This window comes from Hyla sarda, chromosome 5 (genome assembly GCF_029499605.1).
Source record: "Hyla sarda isolate aHylSar1 chromosome 5, aHylSar1.hap1, whole genome shotgun sequence".
Lineage (NCBI taxonomy): Eukaryota > Metazoa > Chordata > Amphibia > Anura > Hylidae > Hyla > Hyla sarda.
In genome coordinates, this window is record NC_079193.1 from 183,658,238 (window position 1) to 183,672,503 (window position 14,266).

General features: G+C 43.2%; 1 protein-coding gene across 1 annotated transcript in view; it reads left to right on the forward strand.

The window, feature by feature from the left end:
* LOC130273671 (uncharacterized) overlaps nucleotides 1-14,266 on the forward strand; it is a 105,264-nt gene that overhangs the window by 21,194 nt on the left and 69,804 nt on the right. The window contains exons 5-12 of the mRNA XM_056520852.1: nucleotides 254-298; nucleotides 451-504; nucleotides 646-711; nucleotides 1,615-1,668; nucleotides 3,352-3,402; nucleotides 6,697-6,753; nucleotides 7,850-7,918; nucleotides 14,209-14,265. Coding sequence (XP_056376827.1) covers nucleotides 254-298; nucleotides 451-504; nucleotides 646-711; nucleotides 1,615-1,668; nucleotides 3,352-3,402; nucleotides 6,697-6,753; nucleotides 7,850-7,918; nucleotides 14,209-14,265 — 453 coding nt within the window. The remainder of the gene's footprint in view (nucleotides 1-253; nucleotides 299-450; nucleotides 505-645; nucleotides 712-1,614; nucleotides 1,669-3,351; nucleotides 3,403-6,696; nucleotides 6,754-7,849; nucleotides 7,919-14,208; nucleotide 14,266) is intronic.

Consider the following 14,266-nt stretch of genomic DNA (forward strand, 5'->3'; position numbering starts at 1 on the left):
GTCTGACCACCCTTGGAAGTAAATGTTAGTTATGGAAACTTCGCTTAGTGCAGCAAGCGTGGCTGTATATGTAGTCATGTTTTTCTTTTTGGTTTCTGGCTGCATGAGGTGAGAAAAACATGTCTAAGATGGTAACAACACTTAAAAGAAGAGAAGGCATGTTAGGAATGATAAACTGATAAAATGTTATTACAATGGTGCCACAACTTTTTTATGATATTTCATACATTTCTTTAAAAACTTTTCTCCACAGAAACCCCCAACGACTCCTCCTAAAGCCAAAGAAGTCATAATACAGGTTAGAAAAATGTGATGTTTAATAAACTTGTAGAAAACATATGCTAAACTGGCTAGAACATTGCTAACTCCAGAAGAAAACAGTATGTTTTTAATCACAAATAGTGCCACAATATTTCTGTGATATTTCAATTAAATACTTTTTCTCCACAGAAACCCCCAGTAGTTTACAGTAATCCAATTCCTCCAACAGCTGGGATAATACAGGTTAGAAAAAGTTGACCTTTGATAAATTTATAGAAAAATTATGAATGTTAAACTGGCAAAAACACGGATATAAGAAAATATTTTATTAAAATGGTGCCATAACCTTTTTATGATATTTAAAATAAATACTTTTCTTCACAGAAACCCCCTATGGTTCAGAAAAGTCCCTTTCCTCCAATCAGAAAATGTCCTTTCCCTCTAGTACAGGTATGCAGATTTTAGAATAATGTGGTGTCTTATCAATTGTATTAAAGGGAGGAGATTTGTTATTCTCTTGCCTGCTTCTTGAAGCAGTGAGTCAGCAGAGTGAGGGAAGGAGAGGAGTCACCACGACTCCTCTCCTTCCCTCACTCTGCTGACTCACTGCTTCAAGAAGAGCATGGTAGCCCTGCTCTGTAACCCTTTCCTCTCTGGTTTTATGCTGTACACACACACACACACACCCACACACACAATGATTATTGGAGATTCTGTACTCTATATGGTGAGTGTATAACTTACATCTTCCTATTTCATTCATGTGAGTCATTCTCAGGCAGTCCTGTAATGCTGGGACCTGTAGTTTTGGAATAGTTGGAGGTACAGTGTTTGGATAATTTTATTACAGCAGTGTTGCCTTCAGCTTTGTGCCTACATCATTTGCAAAACTACAACTCCCAGCATGCCCAGATTTCCTTTAACTGTCTACGCATGCTTGTAGTTGTAGTTTTGCAACAGCTGGAGGCACATGTTCATATAACTCTGTGTTACAGCAGTGTTGCTACAAGCTGTGTTCCTCCTGCAGCTTTGTCAAGCAGCTATCTCGTGTCCATGACCCTTGGACACCCTCATGCTGCTGTGGGACTCATCAGTGTCCTAGGAAGTATGGGGACCCCTAGTGGTGGTATTTTCAAAGGCAATTTTCTTTAATAAAATGTGAACTTTTTACATTGGAGTATATTAGAAAAATTATTGTTTTGCCAGTATGTGCATTACGTTTTTATATCTGACACTTCCCATTAGATATAAACTGGCTAGAATATTGCTAATCCCAGGAAGAAATATAAATATTTTATTACAATGGTGCAACAACATTTCTATCCTATTTTAATTAAATACTTTTCTCCACAGTTTACCCCACTTCAGAAAAGTCTTACTCCTCAGACCACAGCAGGGGAAATACAGGTTGGAAAAAAAGAACTTTTAAAAATGTATTTTAATATATATAAAAAAAAAAACCTGTATGAAACAAAGCACGCAGACTTCTAGTCTACTATTGTCACAAATGCTAGAGCTGAATGGCCATGTGTCTAATTTCCTGATAGGGTAATATGTTACTAGTGTCAGATGTTAAGTGTAGTAGCTCAGGAAAATGTGCGTATGTATAACTATATATAAAGATATGTATTAAAGTGTACCTGTCAGAAATGTTACTGAGTACCTAATCCTGACCATGTACAGTGCCTCTATCACCTATATTTATTATAAAAAATACCTCTTTTCATTAGCTCACAGTGTTAGGGTGCTTTCGCACGCTAAAATACTCCCGTTACTAAACGCCCGTTATAAAATGCATGCACTATTTCTCCCGTTCATTCGCCCGTCACAAAATAACGGGTTAAAACGGCTATTAGAAAAATCCCATAGACTATAATGGGATTTTCTAACGCCTGTTTAACTGACGATCTCCTGGGATTTTATAACGGGCGTTTATTAACGGGAGTATTTTACAGTGTGAAAACACTGACTGGACCTAAAACCGTAGCTTGGTGCGGTTTTAGGTCTGCTCACAAAGCCTGATACGGGGCAAAAATTAGCCGACCAGAGTCACTGTTTGACTCCGGTCGGCTCATTAAAGTCAATGGAGTTCCGGTCCTCTGGAGTACGGGAGCTCACGGTTTTCCCCTCCCCCATCCGTATGCTCCAGTGTGAATGCAGCCTTAGAGAGTGTGAGAGAGTGATAACACGAAATTTAAGGCACCTGCTCCCCATTCACACCTGCGACCTTGTAACACTAAGGCTTGGTTCACACTACGTTTTTGACATACGGGGACGAATCCGGCTAATTTTTGCCCCGTATCCTGTTTTTTGACCAGACCTAAAACCGTGGTATACCGCGGTTTTAGCTCCAGTCAGAAAACCAGATTCGGTGCAAAAATTTGCTGACCGGAGTCGGTCACTATCTGACTCCGGTCGGCTCATTCAAATGAAGGAGATTGGGATCCGGTCCCCGTATGTCAAAAACTTAGTGTGAACCCAGCCTAACAAGTCACATAACACCGGCGAGCGAAAATGCTAATTAAGCCTAATTAGGACACTTCTATTTGGGGTGTACTCAATTTTGTTGCTTAGGTTTAGACATTAATGGCTGTGTGTTGCGTTATTTTGAGTATACTACTAGATATAAAATTACTTTTCCCATACGTCTTCTGTAGCTCCTTATTTTTGTCAGTAAAGTGTCTTTTTTTTTTTTTCTCCTGCTTCAACTATCAAGCTAATTTATGACCAGATCAAAGTGAACTTTGCTGTTGTCCTAAATCAGCTTTAGAAGTTCCTTTAGGCAGCTGGAGATACTGTTTAAGGGTAGGGTCACACGTAACGGATCTTCAATGTATTTTACACTGTGGATCCACCAGTTACCTTACCGTACAGTGTGCCTCCAGCTTTTCCCATTTAAGCAGAGCAGAGATCCGCCACTACAAGCAGCCACACAGTGTACTCAGACATCGCGTCCGCTCCGATGGCTGCAAGTAGGACACGGGGGAACTGCTGGAGGCACACATGTGATCCTAATACCGCTCAAACTTTTTGTATGTCCTATGCTTTCTTCAATTGTAGAAAATGTTAACGTTTCAACTAATTTTACAGAAATGTAATCAAGGCAACCTGAATTCACTCCTAAACCTATACTCATGGAAGGTAAGGTTTTTGGTGCCTTTCCAGCACCATGAAATAGATTTATTTTATTTGTTGTAAAGTGTTGAAGGCCACCGGGCCATGATTTGAATTTCAGAGCTGCAGGTTTTCTTACCTAAAATGAATTACAAATTTAATTTATAATTTTAAAGGGGTTATCCACCTTAAGGTGATTTTATTACTTACGTGCCAGACAGTAATGGACATGCTTAAGGATCCTTGTCTTGGGGCTTAATGACTATGTTGTGAGATTACCATAATGCTGCAGCTGTCTTTTTGTGAAATGTGAAATTTCCTTTTGTAAATCCTTCTGTCAAACTACAAATCCCATAATACCTTGTTTGTTAGTGTAAGGTAATTTTTCTCCCTCCCATACATCAGCCACCCCAGCCATTAAGCCACAGTTGTGCTGAATTCCATGCACTGCTGTAATCAATAGACCAGTGTTTTCTGACCAGGGCACCTCCAGCTGTTGCAAAGCTACAATGCTCTGCAGAATAATCTCCTTCCTACCCAGCGGTCACATCACCAATTGAAGCAGACAGGCTTCCTGTCAGCACCTGACTAATGATGTCAGGTCACGAACTGTACTGCAACCTGGGAAAACCTGAGAGGGCAGTAATTTTGTATACTGGTAAAAATAAACATTGTGGCAAAGATCACATAAGACTTGCAAGACCACCATCACACACAGGTACAGACACTATATTATGAACTACACTAACTTTACAGCCCCTGTAGCATAGTCAAATGAAAAACTCCTGGAATACCCCTTTAATTTACATTTAGTTAGCTTCCTAATAATGCATTTTTCAAAATAAACAAAAACCATGTTTGAAGACAGCCAAAAATGCAAAGTATCTAACAAAAAGCTCTGTCATAACACAAGGCTTCACATTATTAAAGACTCATTACAGCTGCTTCTTACTAGAATGTTTTTTGGTTAAAAAAAAAAGAAAAGCTTTATTGTGCAACGTGTTTACACTATACTGATACAAGCAATATTGAAGCGACTGGCTTAGGGAGGTCCTCTATCTCGGGCCTAGAGGAATGTCTAGCCGTCTTGAATGGGTCCTCGGAACAATATATTAAGCGCTGGCGCCTCTGGAGGGATTTTGCTGCTTCTCCCCACTTTCTGCAGTTTGGGCTTCCTACTTCCATGGCCTCTCCCCAGTGACCTCTCTTGTGTCCTTAGACCTCTAGTCTCACACTCCTTTTTCCCTTTTCATTTTTCCTTCACCCTCCCTCTTCCTGCACCCATTCCGCTCCTTGTCCTTTCTCCCTCTCCTCCCCTTACCCCTTGTTTTTTTTCCCCCATTGTTTTATTTTTCATTATTTGGTTCACTATGTTTGGCTCACCTATCCCTAGACTGTCTACTTTCCTACAGATTGTTTTACACTGAGCATTGTTATGTTGACTGTTTTTTCCTGCCATATGTTTTCAATAAACTTCTTCTGAAATAAATAAATAAATAAAAAATAAATATTGAAGCCTGCCTTTTAGGGTTTACTCTGGGGCACTGAAGGTAAAAATACCCGTTAAGTTTCTTACAAATATTGGTTAGAGGAACAAACATTTCCCTGGATTTTGCCTATATGGTATACATTTCTTTTATATGGAGACATATGCAACTTTTATGGCATATCATCTGCTCAAAAAGTCCCAAAGTTGACATCAGCCAAAAGTATGATAAATCCCAAGATAGTCCCCAGTAGGTGCCCCTCCAGATAAATAATTGTACCATGAAGTCAGGAGCAGTGAAAATAAGTATCACTTGCACACAGGGGTCAAGTCCTGTGGGGAAAACTTGAGGGAACTCATCTAAGAGTTACACTCAAGAGCTGGTCCTGAAGGAATACTTCTAATGGGAACAGTATTCCTGCTTTTGAAGAAGTGTAGTAACTCACTTCCCACGTTCTTGTAGGACTTGAGCCCTGCTTGCACACAAGTCACTATGCGAAAGCAGGTTGCTCCGCTTTGTTGCTGCAAAGGCTTCCTGGTTAAGGGAAAATCACCTGCTCTTAACTGAATATACAAGTAGATAGCCCCTTCTGCCAATAATTCCATAAATAGTCATCCCCTCTTCCTCAGTCTGTCCATGAAGGGGGTGTAATTATTGGCAGAAGATGGCTTTTATTTTACCGGAGCAGGCGGGAGAAAGCATTGCACATGCCTCAATTGCACTTAAGGGTACACCATACCTAGACATTTTATCCCCTATCCAAAGGATAGGGGATAAGATGTCTAATCACGGGGGTACGTCACTGGGAACTCTCCATAACTTGTCACAGCAGAATCTCAGAGACAAACAATCTTGGGCTATTCACTCTTCATCACATTCTCCACCTTTTCCCTACCCATAGTGTCCCTAGTGCACCAGTTTTTAGGGGAAGAGTAATCAAATCAACCACCACCCCCCGCCCCCCGCCCCCCAAATTGGTGGATTCCTCCATGTAGAACATTTTCCCCATATGGCCAAGTTTACATGGTGTAATTTCCATGTGGAATTCTGGCAGAAGTTGCGCCATTCACTGCCCATCATTTAATTAGGATTTCACAGTTCCATTCAGACAGTGGAATTTGCATTCTGCAAAAATATTAGACCAGTCTGCAATTCTGTGTTCTGAATGGCAAAGTTCTGCAATTTTGTTAAAGGGGTACTCCGGTGCTTACACATCCAGACCCCGTAATCATCCCCCCCCCCCCTCATCAGTGGTTTTCAACCTGTGGACCTCCAGAGGTTTCAAAACTACAACTCCCAGCATGCCTGGACAGCCGATGGCTGTCCGGGTATGCTGGGAGTTGTTGTTTTGCAACATCTGGAGGTCCACAGGTTGATAACCACTGATGAAGGGGGGGGGGAAATGATGACGGGTTTTGGATGATTACATGGCGGGATGATGTATTTCCCACCCTAGGCTTATAGTCGAGTCAATAACTTTTCCTGGGTTTTTGGGGTAAAATTAGGGGCCTCGGCTTATATTTGGGTCGGCTTATACTACCTGTTCTGCTCCAGCGTTAAGGCCGGGCTCTCTGCATCCTCCTCTGCTCCCTCCCCCATCACCCGGAGCCATGCAGGTTGCTACTTCGAGATGCACATACAATTGTACACTTAACTCACTTTACATTATTAAGAGTGCAAACTTTTGCGCCTCTAAGAATTTTGTGCCCCTTTTTTTTTTTTTTTTTTTTTTAAATCTTTCTGAGCTGATTAATCATGTAGATGAAACGTCTATGAGCCATGTGAGAACAGTGGTTATGGTTGACATATTTCAATGGGGTATGTTTCTTTACAGAATCCAAAACAGGGCCAGAAAAGTCTTGGTCCTCAAATCACAGCTGCAAAAATACAGGTTAGAAAAGTGTTGTTTTTTCCTTTCTTTTCCCAAACCACTTTTAAAAGTATAACTTTAACTACTTGATCACATGGCCTATTTCAGCCTTTGGGTTGCTGTAAAATAAAAGTTTAGGATCACATCCTGTGGTTATGGGCTTTTCTATAGATGACCTACAAATCAAGATGCAGGCTTAGTGTCAGTCTAGTGATGCAGTCCCACACGCTATTCACAGTTTGACATAAGGAGGCACCGCACAGCACACGCTGGGCAGTCGTGTTGCTGAGAAAGCCATATAATGCCCAGCAAGTCCTATAAGCAAGCCCTGTTCTGATAGGGCACATACCCAGAACTTGCTGGACAACGTACAGTTGCCTCTGCAACCCCACCTTGGTGTGTTGTGTCTGCAATGCTGGACTGCATTACCGGACTGACCGTTTTAAATGAATTTAATCCTATACTCAATGGGGGAGATTCATCAAATCCTGTCCAGAGGAAAAGTTGCTGAGTTGCCCATAGCAACCAATCAGATCGCTTCTTTCATTTTTATTTTTATTTATTTTTTAATAAAGGTCTGTGAAAAACGAAAGAAACAATATCATTGCTATGGGCAACTCAGCTACTTTTCCTCTGGACAGGTTTTGATAAATTTTCCCCAATTTGTTTGAGGAGGCCACAGGCCTTTAAAGGGAAACTGATAGCAGCATTACCCAGACTAACCTGGATGCTGCTGATTTTAAAATATTAAAAAGCACTTAACCTGGAAAAAATCTGTAGTCTTCTTTATATGCAAATTTTATATTCTGAGCAATGGATGCGCTCTCCTCACTTGATTATTGCTCAAAAGACCGGAGAGAACCTCAATTTTTCAGAAAAGGAAATTTACATATAAGAAAAAATACAGATTGCTCATGTTTCCTGGAGCTTCCATGGCAGTGCTTTCTGGTTGCTCACTGGTGTCTCTGATTTCCATTGTGGGGGGAGTGGGTGTGTATGTATGTATGTATGTATGTATGTATGTATTTATTTATTTTTTGATGAACAAACTTCAATGTTGATGTCCCCCATTGTATTATAAAAACAAAAGATTGACATTTCAACTTTTATTTGACAGAATAATAATACAGGCAACCAGAATGCATCTAATCAAGCAGCTCCAAACCCAAATGTATACGCATTGAAGGTAAGGTTTGTTTGTTTTCGTTTATGCTTATAATATGTAGGATTAATCCAGGGTGAAAATATGTATTGTTGAAATGCAGTTATGTATGCAATCCAGACAGGAAACATTATAGTTAGAGTGGCTTCTTGCTTAATCATAAATGCATCTGGCATGTATGGTCAAGGGTACAAATTGTGTATGTATGTGTCCTTGAACATTTATTTTGTCACTTGCAAAATAAGATAAAGCATTAAAAGGCCCCAGACCCATAATCACTGCAGGATAGCAGATTTTCTACAGCAGTCTTTCCCAACCAGTGTGCCTCCAGCTGTTGCAAAACAACTCCTTGCATGCCCAGAAAGCCGAAGGCTTTCCTGGCATGCTTGGAGTTGTAGTTTTCCAACAGCTGGAGGCACCGTGATTGGGGAACACTGATCTAGAGGTTGTAAATAAATACCACCTTGTAGCTTTGCACTTGTGATAACCAGTTGTATAACCATATGTATGTGTATATAATTTACATGCTGGGAGTTGTAGTTATGCAACCGCTGGAGACACCCTGGTTGGGAAACACTGCTACATAGTTATTAACCAGACACCTTCTACCAGCAAACAAGTGTGAATCCTACTCCGTTGTAATAAGGGAGTTTTTCTCTCTTCCATGCTTTTTATTGGTTTGGCAAGCATGAAAGTGATGGCAGGTTTCCTTTAAGGCAACTTTGTTGTTGTTCTCTCTGGACATTCAATAGTCCCTGTGGGCAATCCTACTAGTCTATTAACAGTTATCCATGTGTGCAGTCGTACAGAGAATACTGTCAATCATTCATTGACACTAGGTGGTAGATTTATAAGGCCATAGTGAGCAGGGATGTGAAGCAATAAATTGTTCTACTAAATAGGGACATTTTCATGTTACCTTTTATATTTTTTCTTGTTTAATGTACCTATTGTGCAGTGCTCGAATATAATTGAAAATGCTAAGAATGTTTCTGTATAAAGCTATAAACTTTAACCTCTTAAGGGAGTCCGCTCCCTTTCTATAACGCAGGGTCATATCTGGTCGGGCCCAGCCTGGACCCGTGGCAAATGGCAAGCATCACTGACTGCGGCCCTTTAGGTGCAGAGTTCCAAGTTGATAGTGAAACCGCGATGTCCCGTTCAAGTAGGACGCATCAGGAGGGTTCCCTACCTGCCTCCTGTGTCAAATGACTGCTCCGTGCCTGAGATCCAGGCAGTAAATAAAGATCATTTAACCCCTCCCCTAAAAAAAATTTGGAATCGCCCCCCCCCCTTTTCCCATAAAAAAATAGCGCGCCAAGCCATGCCCACATCATATGGATTTTTAGGTGCAAAATTGAAAGGGTTATGATTTTTAAAAGGTAAGGAGGAAAAACGCTGAATCCTTAAGGGGTTAAGTGATTATATACCAGAGAACCTATAGTTCAAACAACACTTTACTTAAAAGCTATAGAAGAGCGAGTGCTAGAAGCTTTCAGATAACCATTTCCTATATCTCATTACAGTGGGTAGAGCAATAGTAAACAATATCTCAATTGAGGCAGCTTGGGGATAAAGTACCTTTTACCATACCCTGTCATCCCTCCCATACTACTTAGGTAGTAGTAGTTAACGCAAATAACCTTAGCCTTCCCACTACAACCTAACAAGCCAGATCCTTACCCATAGTAGGGGACAGCTGATGCACTCCTCCCACCATGCTGGACCTTTTTAAACTAGCACTGGCTTCCGTAGCGTGAACATAGCCTTAAAGGGAAATCTGTCAATTCTCATTCCAGACTGGTGAAACTGTTAGCTGTTAGGACGAAACGTGGTAGTTTTAATATGTGTATGCTTCCGTAAGGTAGAAAAATGCTTTTATTCTCTGGAGTCAGAGTTGTTTTCAAGACCCTAAAGTGCTGAGGGTTGGAACACCTCACTACCCTTTCTTTCCCTATTCCTGCTTGATTGGCAGCCAGAAGTTGAGCCATGTTTCTAAATCTCTCCCCTGCACACAATGGGGAAGATTTATCAAAACCTGTGCAGAGAAAAAGTTCCCCATAGCAACCAATTAAATTGCTGCTTTTATTTTCCAGAGGCCTTTTTAAAAACTAAGGAAGCGATCTGATTGGTTGCTATGGGAAACAGATAAAATTTTTCTTTTATCAACTGATGCCAGAAAGTTAAACAGATTTGTAAATTACTTCTCTTAAATATTATCTATCAATTTAAATCTTAATCCTTCCTGTACTTATCAGCTGCTGTATGCTCCACGGGAATTTTTTTTCTTTTTTGAATTTCCTTTCTGTCTGACCATAATGGTCTCTGCTGACACCTCTGTCCATTTTAGGAACTGTCCAGAGTAGGAACAAATCCCCATAGAAAACCTATCCTGCTCTGGAAGGATTGATTTTTTTATTTTATTGAAGCGTAAAAAAAAAACATTGGCACGGCAAGAGGAAAAGGCTTGCAATAAAATCGTACATAGTAAAAGGATATACCGTATTTTTCGCCGTATAAGACGCACTTTTTCTTCCCCAAAACATGGGGGGGAAAGTTGGTGCGTCTTATACGGCGAATATACGCCCGAGGCTGCTGCAGGCGAGAGCGGGAAGTCAGCTGCAAGTACAGAGGCTGCGGCGGTGGTACAGCGCTGACTACCCGCTCCCCGCCCGCAGCAGCCTCATGACCGCCGGTGAATTTTTCCCCTCACACCGGCTATGTTTATTGCCCTACGCCTGGAACATACAGCTCCGGGCGCCGGGCAGGTGAATTACTAATAACTGTATACTAAAAAACAGGGTGCCTCCAGCTGTTCTGAAACTACAACTCCCAGCATGCCCGGACCGGCAAAGGCTGTCTAGGCATGCTGGTAGTTGTAGTTTCACAACAGCTGGAGGCCCCCTGGTTTTTAATATACTGTACAGTATTAGTTTTTACCTGCTCTGGCCGGCCCCCGCCTGCAGCCGCACACAGGAGCCGGCCCGGGGAGATAAAATCATAGGTATTCCTATGCCGGACATCCCTATGTCCCGAAAAATCTTTTCGGGACATAAGGATGTCCTCGGGTCACTTACCATTCCCCGGCCGATGCGCTTCCTCCTCCGGTCCTCCTGCGGTCTTCCTGCGATCCTCCGCCTCTCTATGGTTGTACGCACGGGACGTCAGTGACGTCCCGACGTGCGTACAACCATAGAGGCGCCGGAGGACAGGAGGACCGGAGGAAGACGCGCGCCGACCGGGGCCTGGTGAGTGACCGGCGGCGCGTAATCTTCAGTGTTCCAGTCACCGCTCCTCCGGTCCCTGCACCTACTGCTATGGTCCATGGGCCATAGCAGTAGATTGTGACACCGGGCCAGAGGAGTGGTGACCGGATCACTGTGGGGGCAGCAGTACAGACATACAGCCTCCAGCTGTACACTGTATATGGCTGGAAGCTGTATGTCTGTGGGGGGGAGCTGCATACCATTGTGGGGGAACTATACTGCCAACTATTGGGGGGGGAGGAACTGCCAACTATTGTGGGGGGGGGGGGGGGAGGAGGAGCTGCCTACCATTGTGGGGGAACTATACTGCCAACTATTGTGGGGGAACTATACTGCCAACCATTGTGGGGGAGCTATACTGCCAACCATTGTGGGGGAGCTATACTGCCAACTATTGTGGGGGAACTATAGTGCCAACCATTGTGGAGGGGGGAGCTGCCTACCATTGTGGGGGAACTATACTGCCAACTATTGTGGGGGGGAGCTGCCAGTGCCTACCATTGTGGGGGAACTATACTGCCAACCATTGTGGGGGAACTATACTGCCAACCACTGTGGGGGAACTATACTGCCAACTATTGTGGGGGAACTATACTGCCAACCATTGGGGGGGGGGAGCTGCCTACCATTGTGGGGGAACTATAATGCCAACTATTGTGGGGGAACTATACTGCCAACCATTGGGGGGGGGAGCTGCCTACGATTGTGGGGGAACTATACTGCCAACTATTGTGGGGGAACTATACTGCCAACTATTGTGGGGGAACTATACTGCCAACCATCGTGGGGGGGAGGGGGGAGGAGCTGCCTACCATTGTGGGGGAACTATACTGCCAACTATTGTGAGGGAACTATACTGATATAAAATATTTTACTACAGTATTTGGTTCAGAATCTTTTTTTTCTAGATTTTCCTCCTTTAAAATTGGGTGCGTCTTATATGCCGGAGCGTCTTATATGGCGAAAAATAAGGTACATCATAAAGTGCAAAGTGCATTGCCAATTAACATCTACTCACATTAACTCAGGAAATCTGCCGATAAACAAAGAACCGAAAAACATGCGCTTGTATGCATTAAGAAAACATACAAAAGTAGGTCCATTAGTGTATCAGGTTCCAGAACCTAACTGTAGCCATAAAATTGTAGTAAAATAAGAATAACAGAAGAGTAAGGAAACAGTGCCGCAGTACTTATGGAAATCTAGTAGGGATCAAGCGATTATCAGTTTGGCCGATATTATCGGCCTGTAAGCACTATTTTGGGCATTATCGGTATCGGCAATTACCTTGCTGATAAGCCGATAATGCCCCGCAACCGCCCGCACCGCGACCGCACCACGTCGGCCCGGCCCCATTGCCTCCCCCATCCCCGGTTTTATAATTGCCTGTTCCCGGGGCCTACGCTACTTCTGGCTCCTGCTGCGTCCTGCGTTGCGCTGTGCGCAATGACGAGTGACGTGCGCAACGTGACGTCACAGTCAGTGCGCACAGTGACAGCTCTGGAGGACGCCACTGGAGCCAGATGTAGAGTAGACCCGGGCCCCGGGAACAGGTAATTATAAAACCGGGGATGTGGGGAGACAATGGGGGCGGGGGGTGCGGCGGTGGCGGTGATAGGACTCAGGACCCCCGGACAGGCAGGGGGAGAGAAGCAGGTGGCAGCAGCGGCCTATGGCACCGCAAAAGCCACTGCAGTGCATTGATTTAAAGCGCCCGCTTTAAATCAATGATCTGCAGCGGTTTCGCGGGGGGATAAATAGCCGATAACTTATACCGGAATATCAGTATAAGTTATCGGCTATCGGCCCTAACCTCCACCGATTATCGGTATCGGCCCTAAAAAAACAATATTGGTCGATCCCTAAAATCTAGCGTATAATATTTTTAAACACCTGTGGGGCCATCAAGTCACAAATTGAAGTCATAGAATATTAAGTAGATACGGAGGAGCACCATTTTTCCCATACCTTTTCAAACTTAGTCAGGCAATTCCTATGTCTATACACCACTTCAGAAAACAAGGATTAAGATTTTTAAATAGAAGTAATTTACCAATATGTTAAATTTTCGGACACCAGTTGATTTGAAGTACCCCTTTAAGGGGCTTAGAAATGCCTCTGGCTCTTTGCACCTTGGCATTGATGCGTTATTTCTACCTTATGGAATCAATGACAGGGCAAGACACGTTATAGGGACCCCCGGAATCTCTGCTGCAGCACCCCAGTTTCAGTACTGCACAGAGCAAGCTCGCTCTGTGTGTAATGACGGTCAATACAGGGGCCGAAGCATCCTGATGTCACGGCTCCTCCCCCTCAATACAAGTTGATGGGAGGGGGCGTGGTGGCCGTCAAGCTTCCTCCCATAGATTTGCATTAAGGGGTCAGGCCGTGACGTCACAAGGGGCGGAGCTGTGACGTCACGATGCTCTGGCCTCGGTATCGCCCGTCATTACACACACAGGGAGTATGCTCTGTGCAGTACTGACACCGGGGTGCTGCAGCAGAGATCCCGGGGGTCCCCAGTGGCGGGACCCCCGCGATCTGACATCTTTATAGAGGATAAGATGTCTAGGGGCGGAGTACCCCTTTAATACATCCAGTACTTATCAGCTGCTGTATACTACAGAGGAAGTTGTGTAGTTATTTTCTGTCTGACCACAGTGCTCTCTGTTGACACCTCTGTCTGTGTCCAGAACTGTCCAGAGAATGAGCAAATCCCCTTAGCAAACCTATCCTGCTGTGGACAGTTTGTGACATGGACAGAGGTGCCAGCAGAGAACACTGGTCAGACAGAAAAGAACTATGTAACTTCCTCTGTAGTATACAGGAGCTGATAAGTACTGGAAGGATTTAAGAGTTTTAAATAGAAGTCATTTATAAATCTGTATAACTTTCGAGCACCAGTTAATTTGAAAAAAATTGTTAAATAAAAGGTAACAAACTATAAAAGCTAAATTGACTAGACTATCTCTAACCTCATAAGTAAACAGATTGTGGCACTATTGTAGTAAAAATAATCATATCTTAATTATTAAATTTTCTCCACAGAATCCCACAATGGTTGAGAAAACTCCTGTTCCTCAAACCGCAACTGAAAAAATTCAGG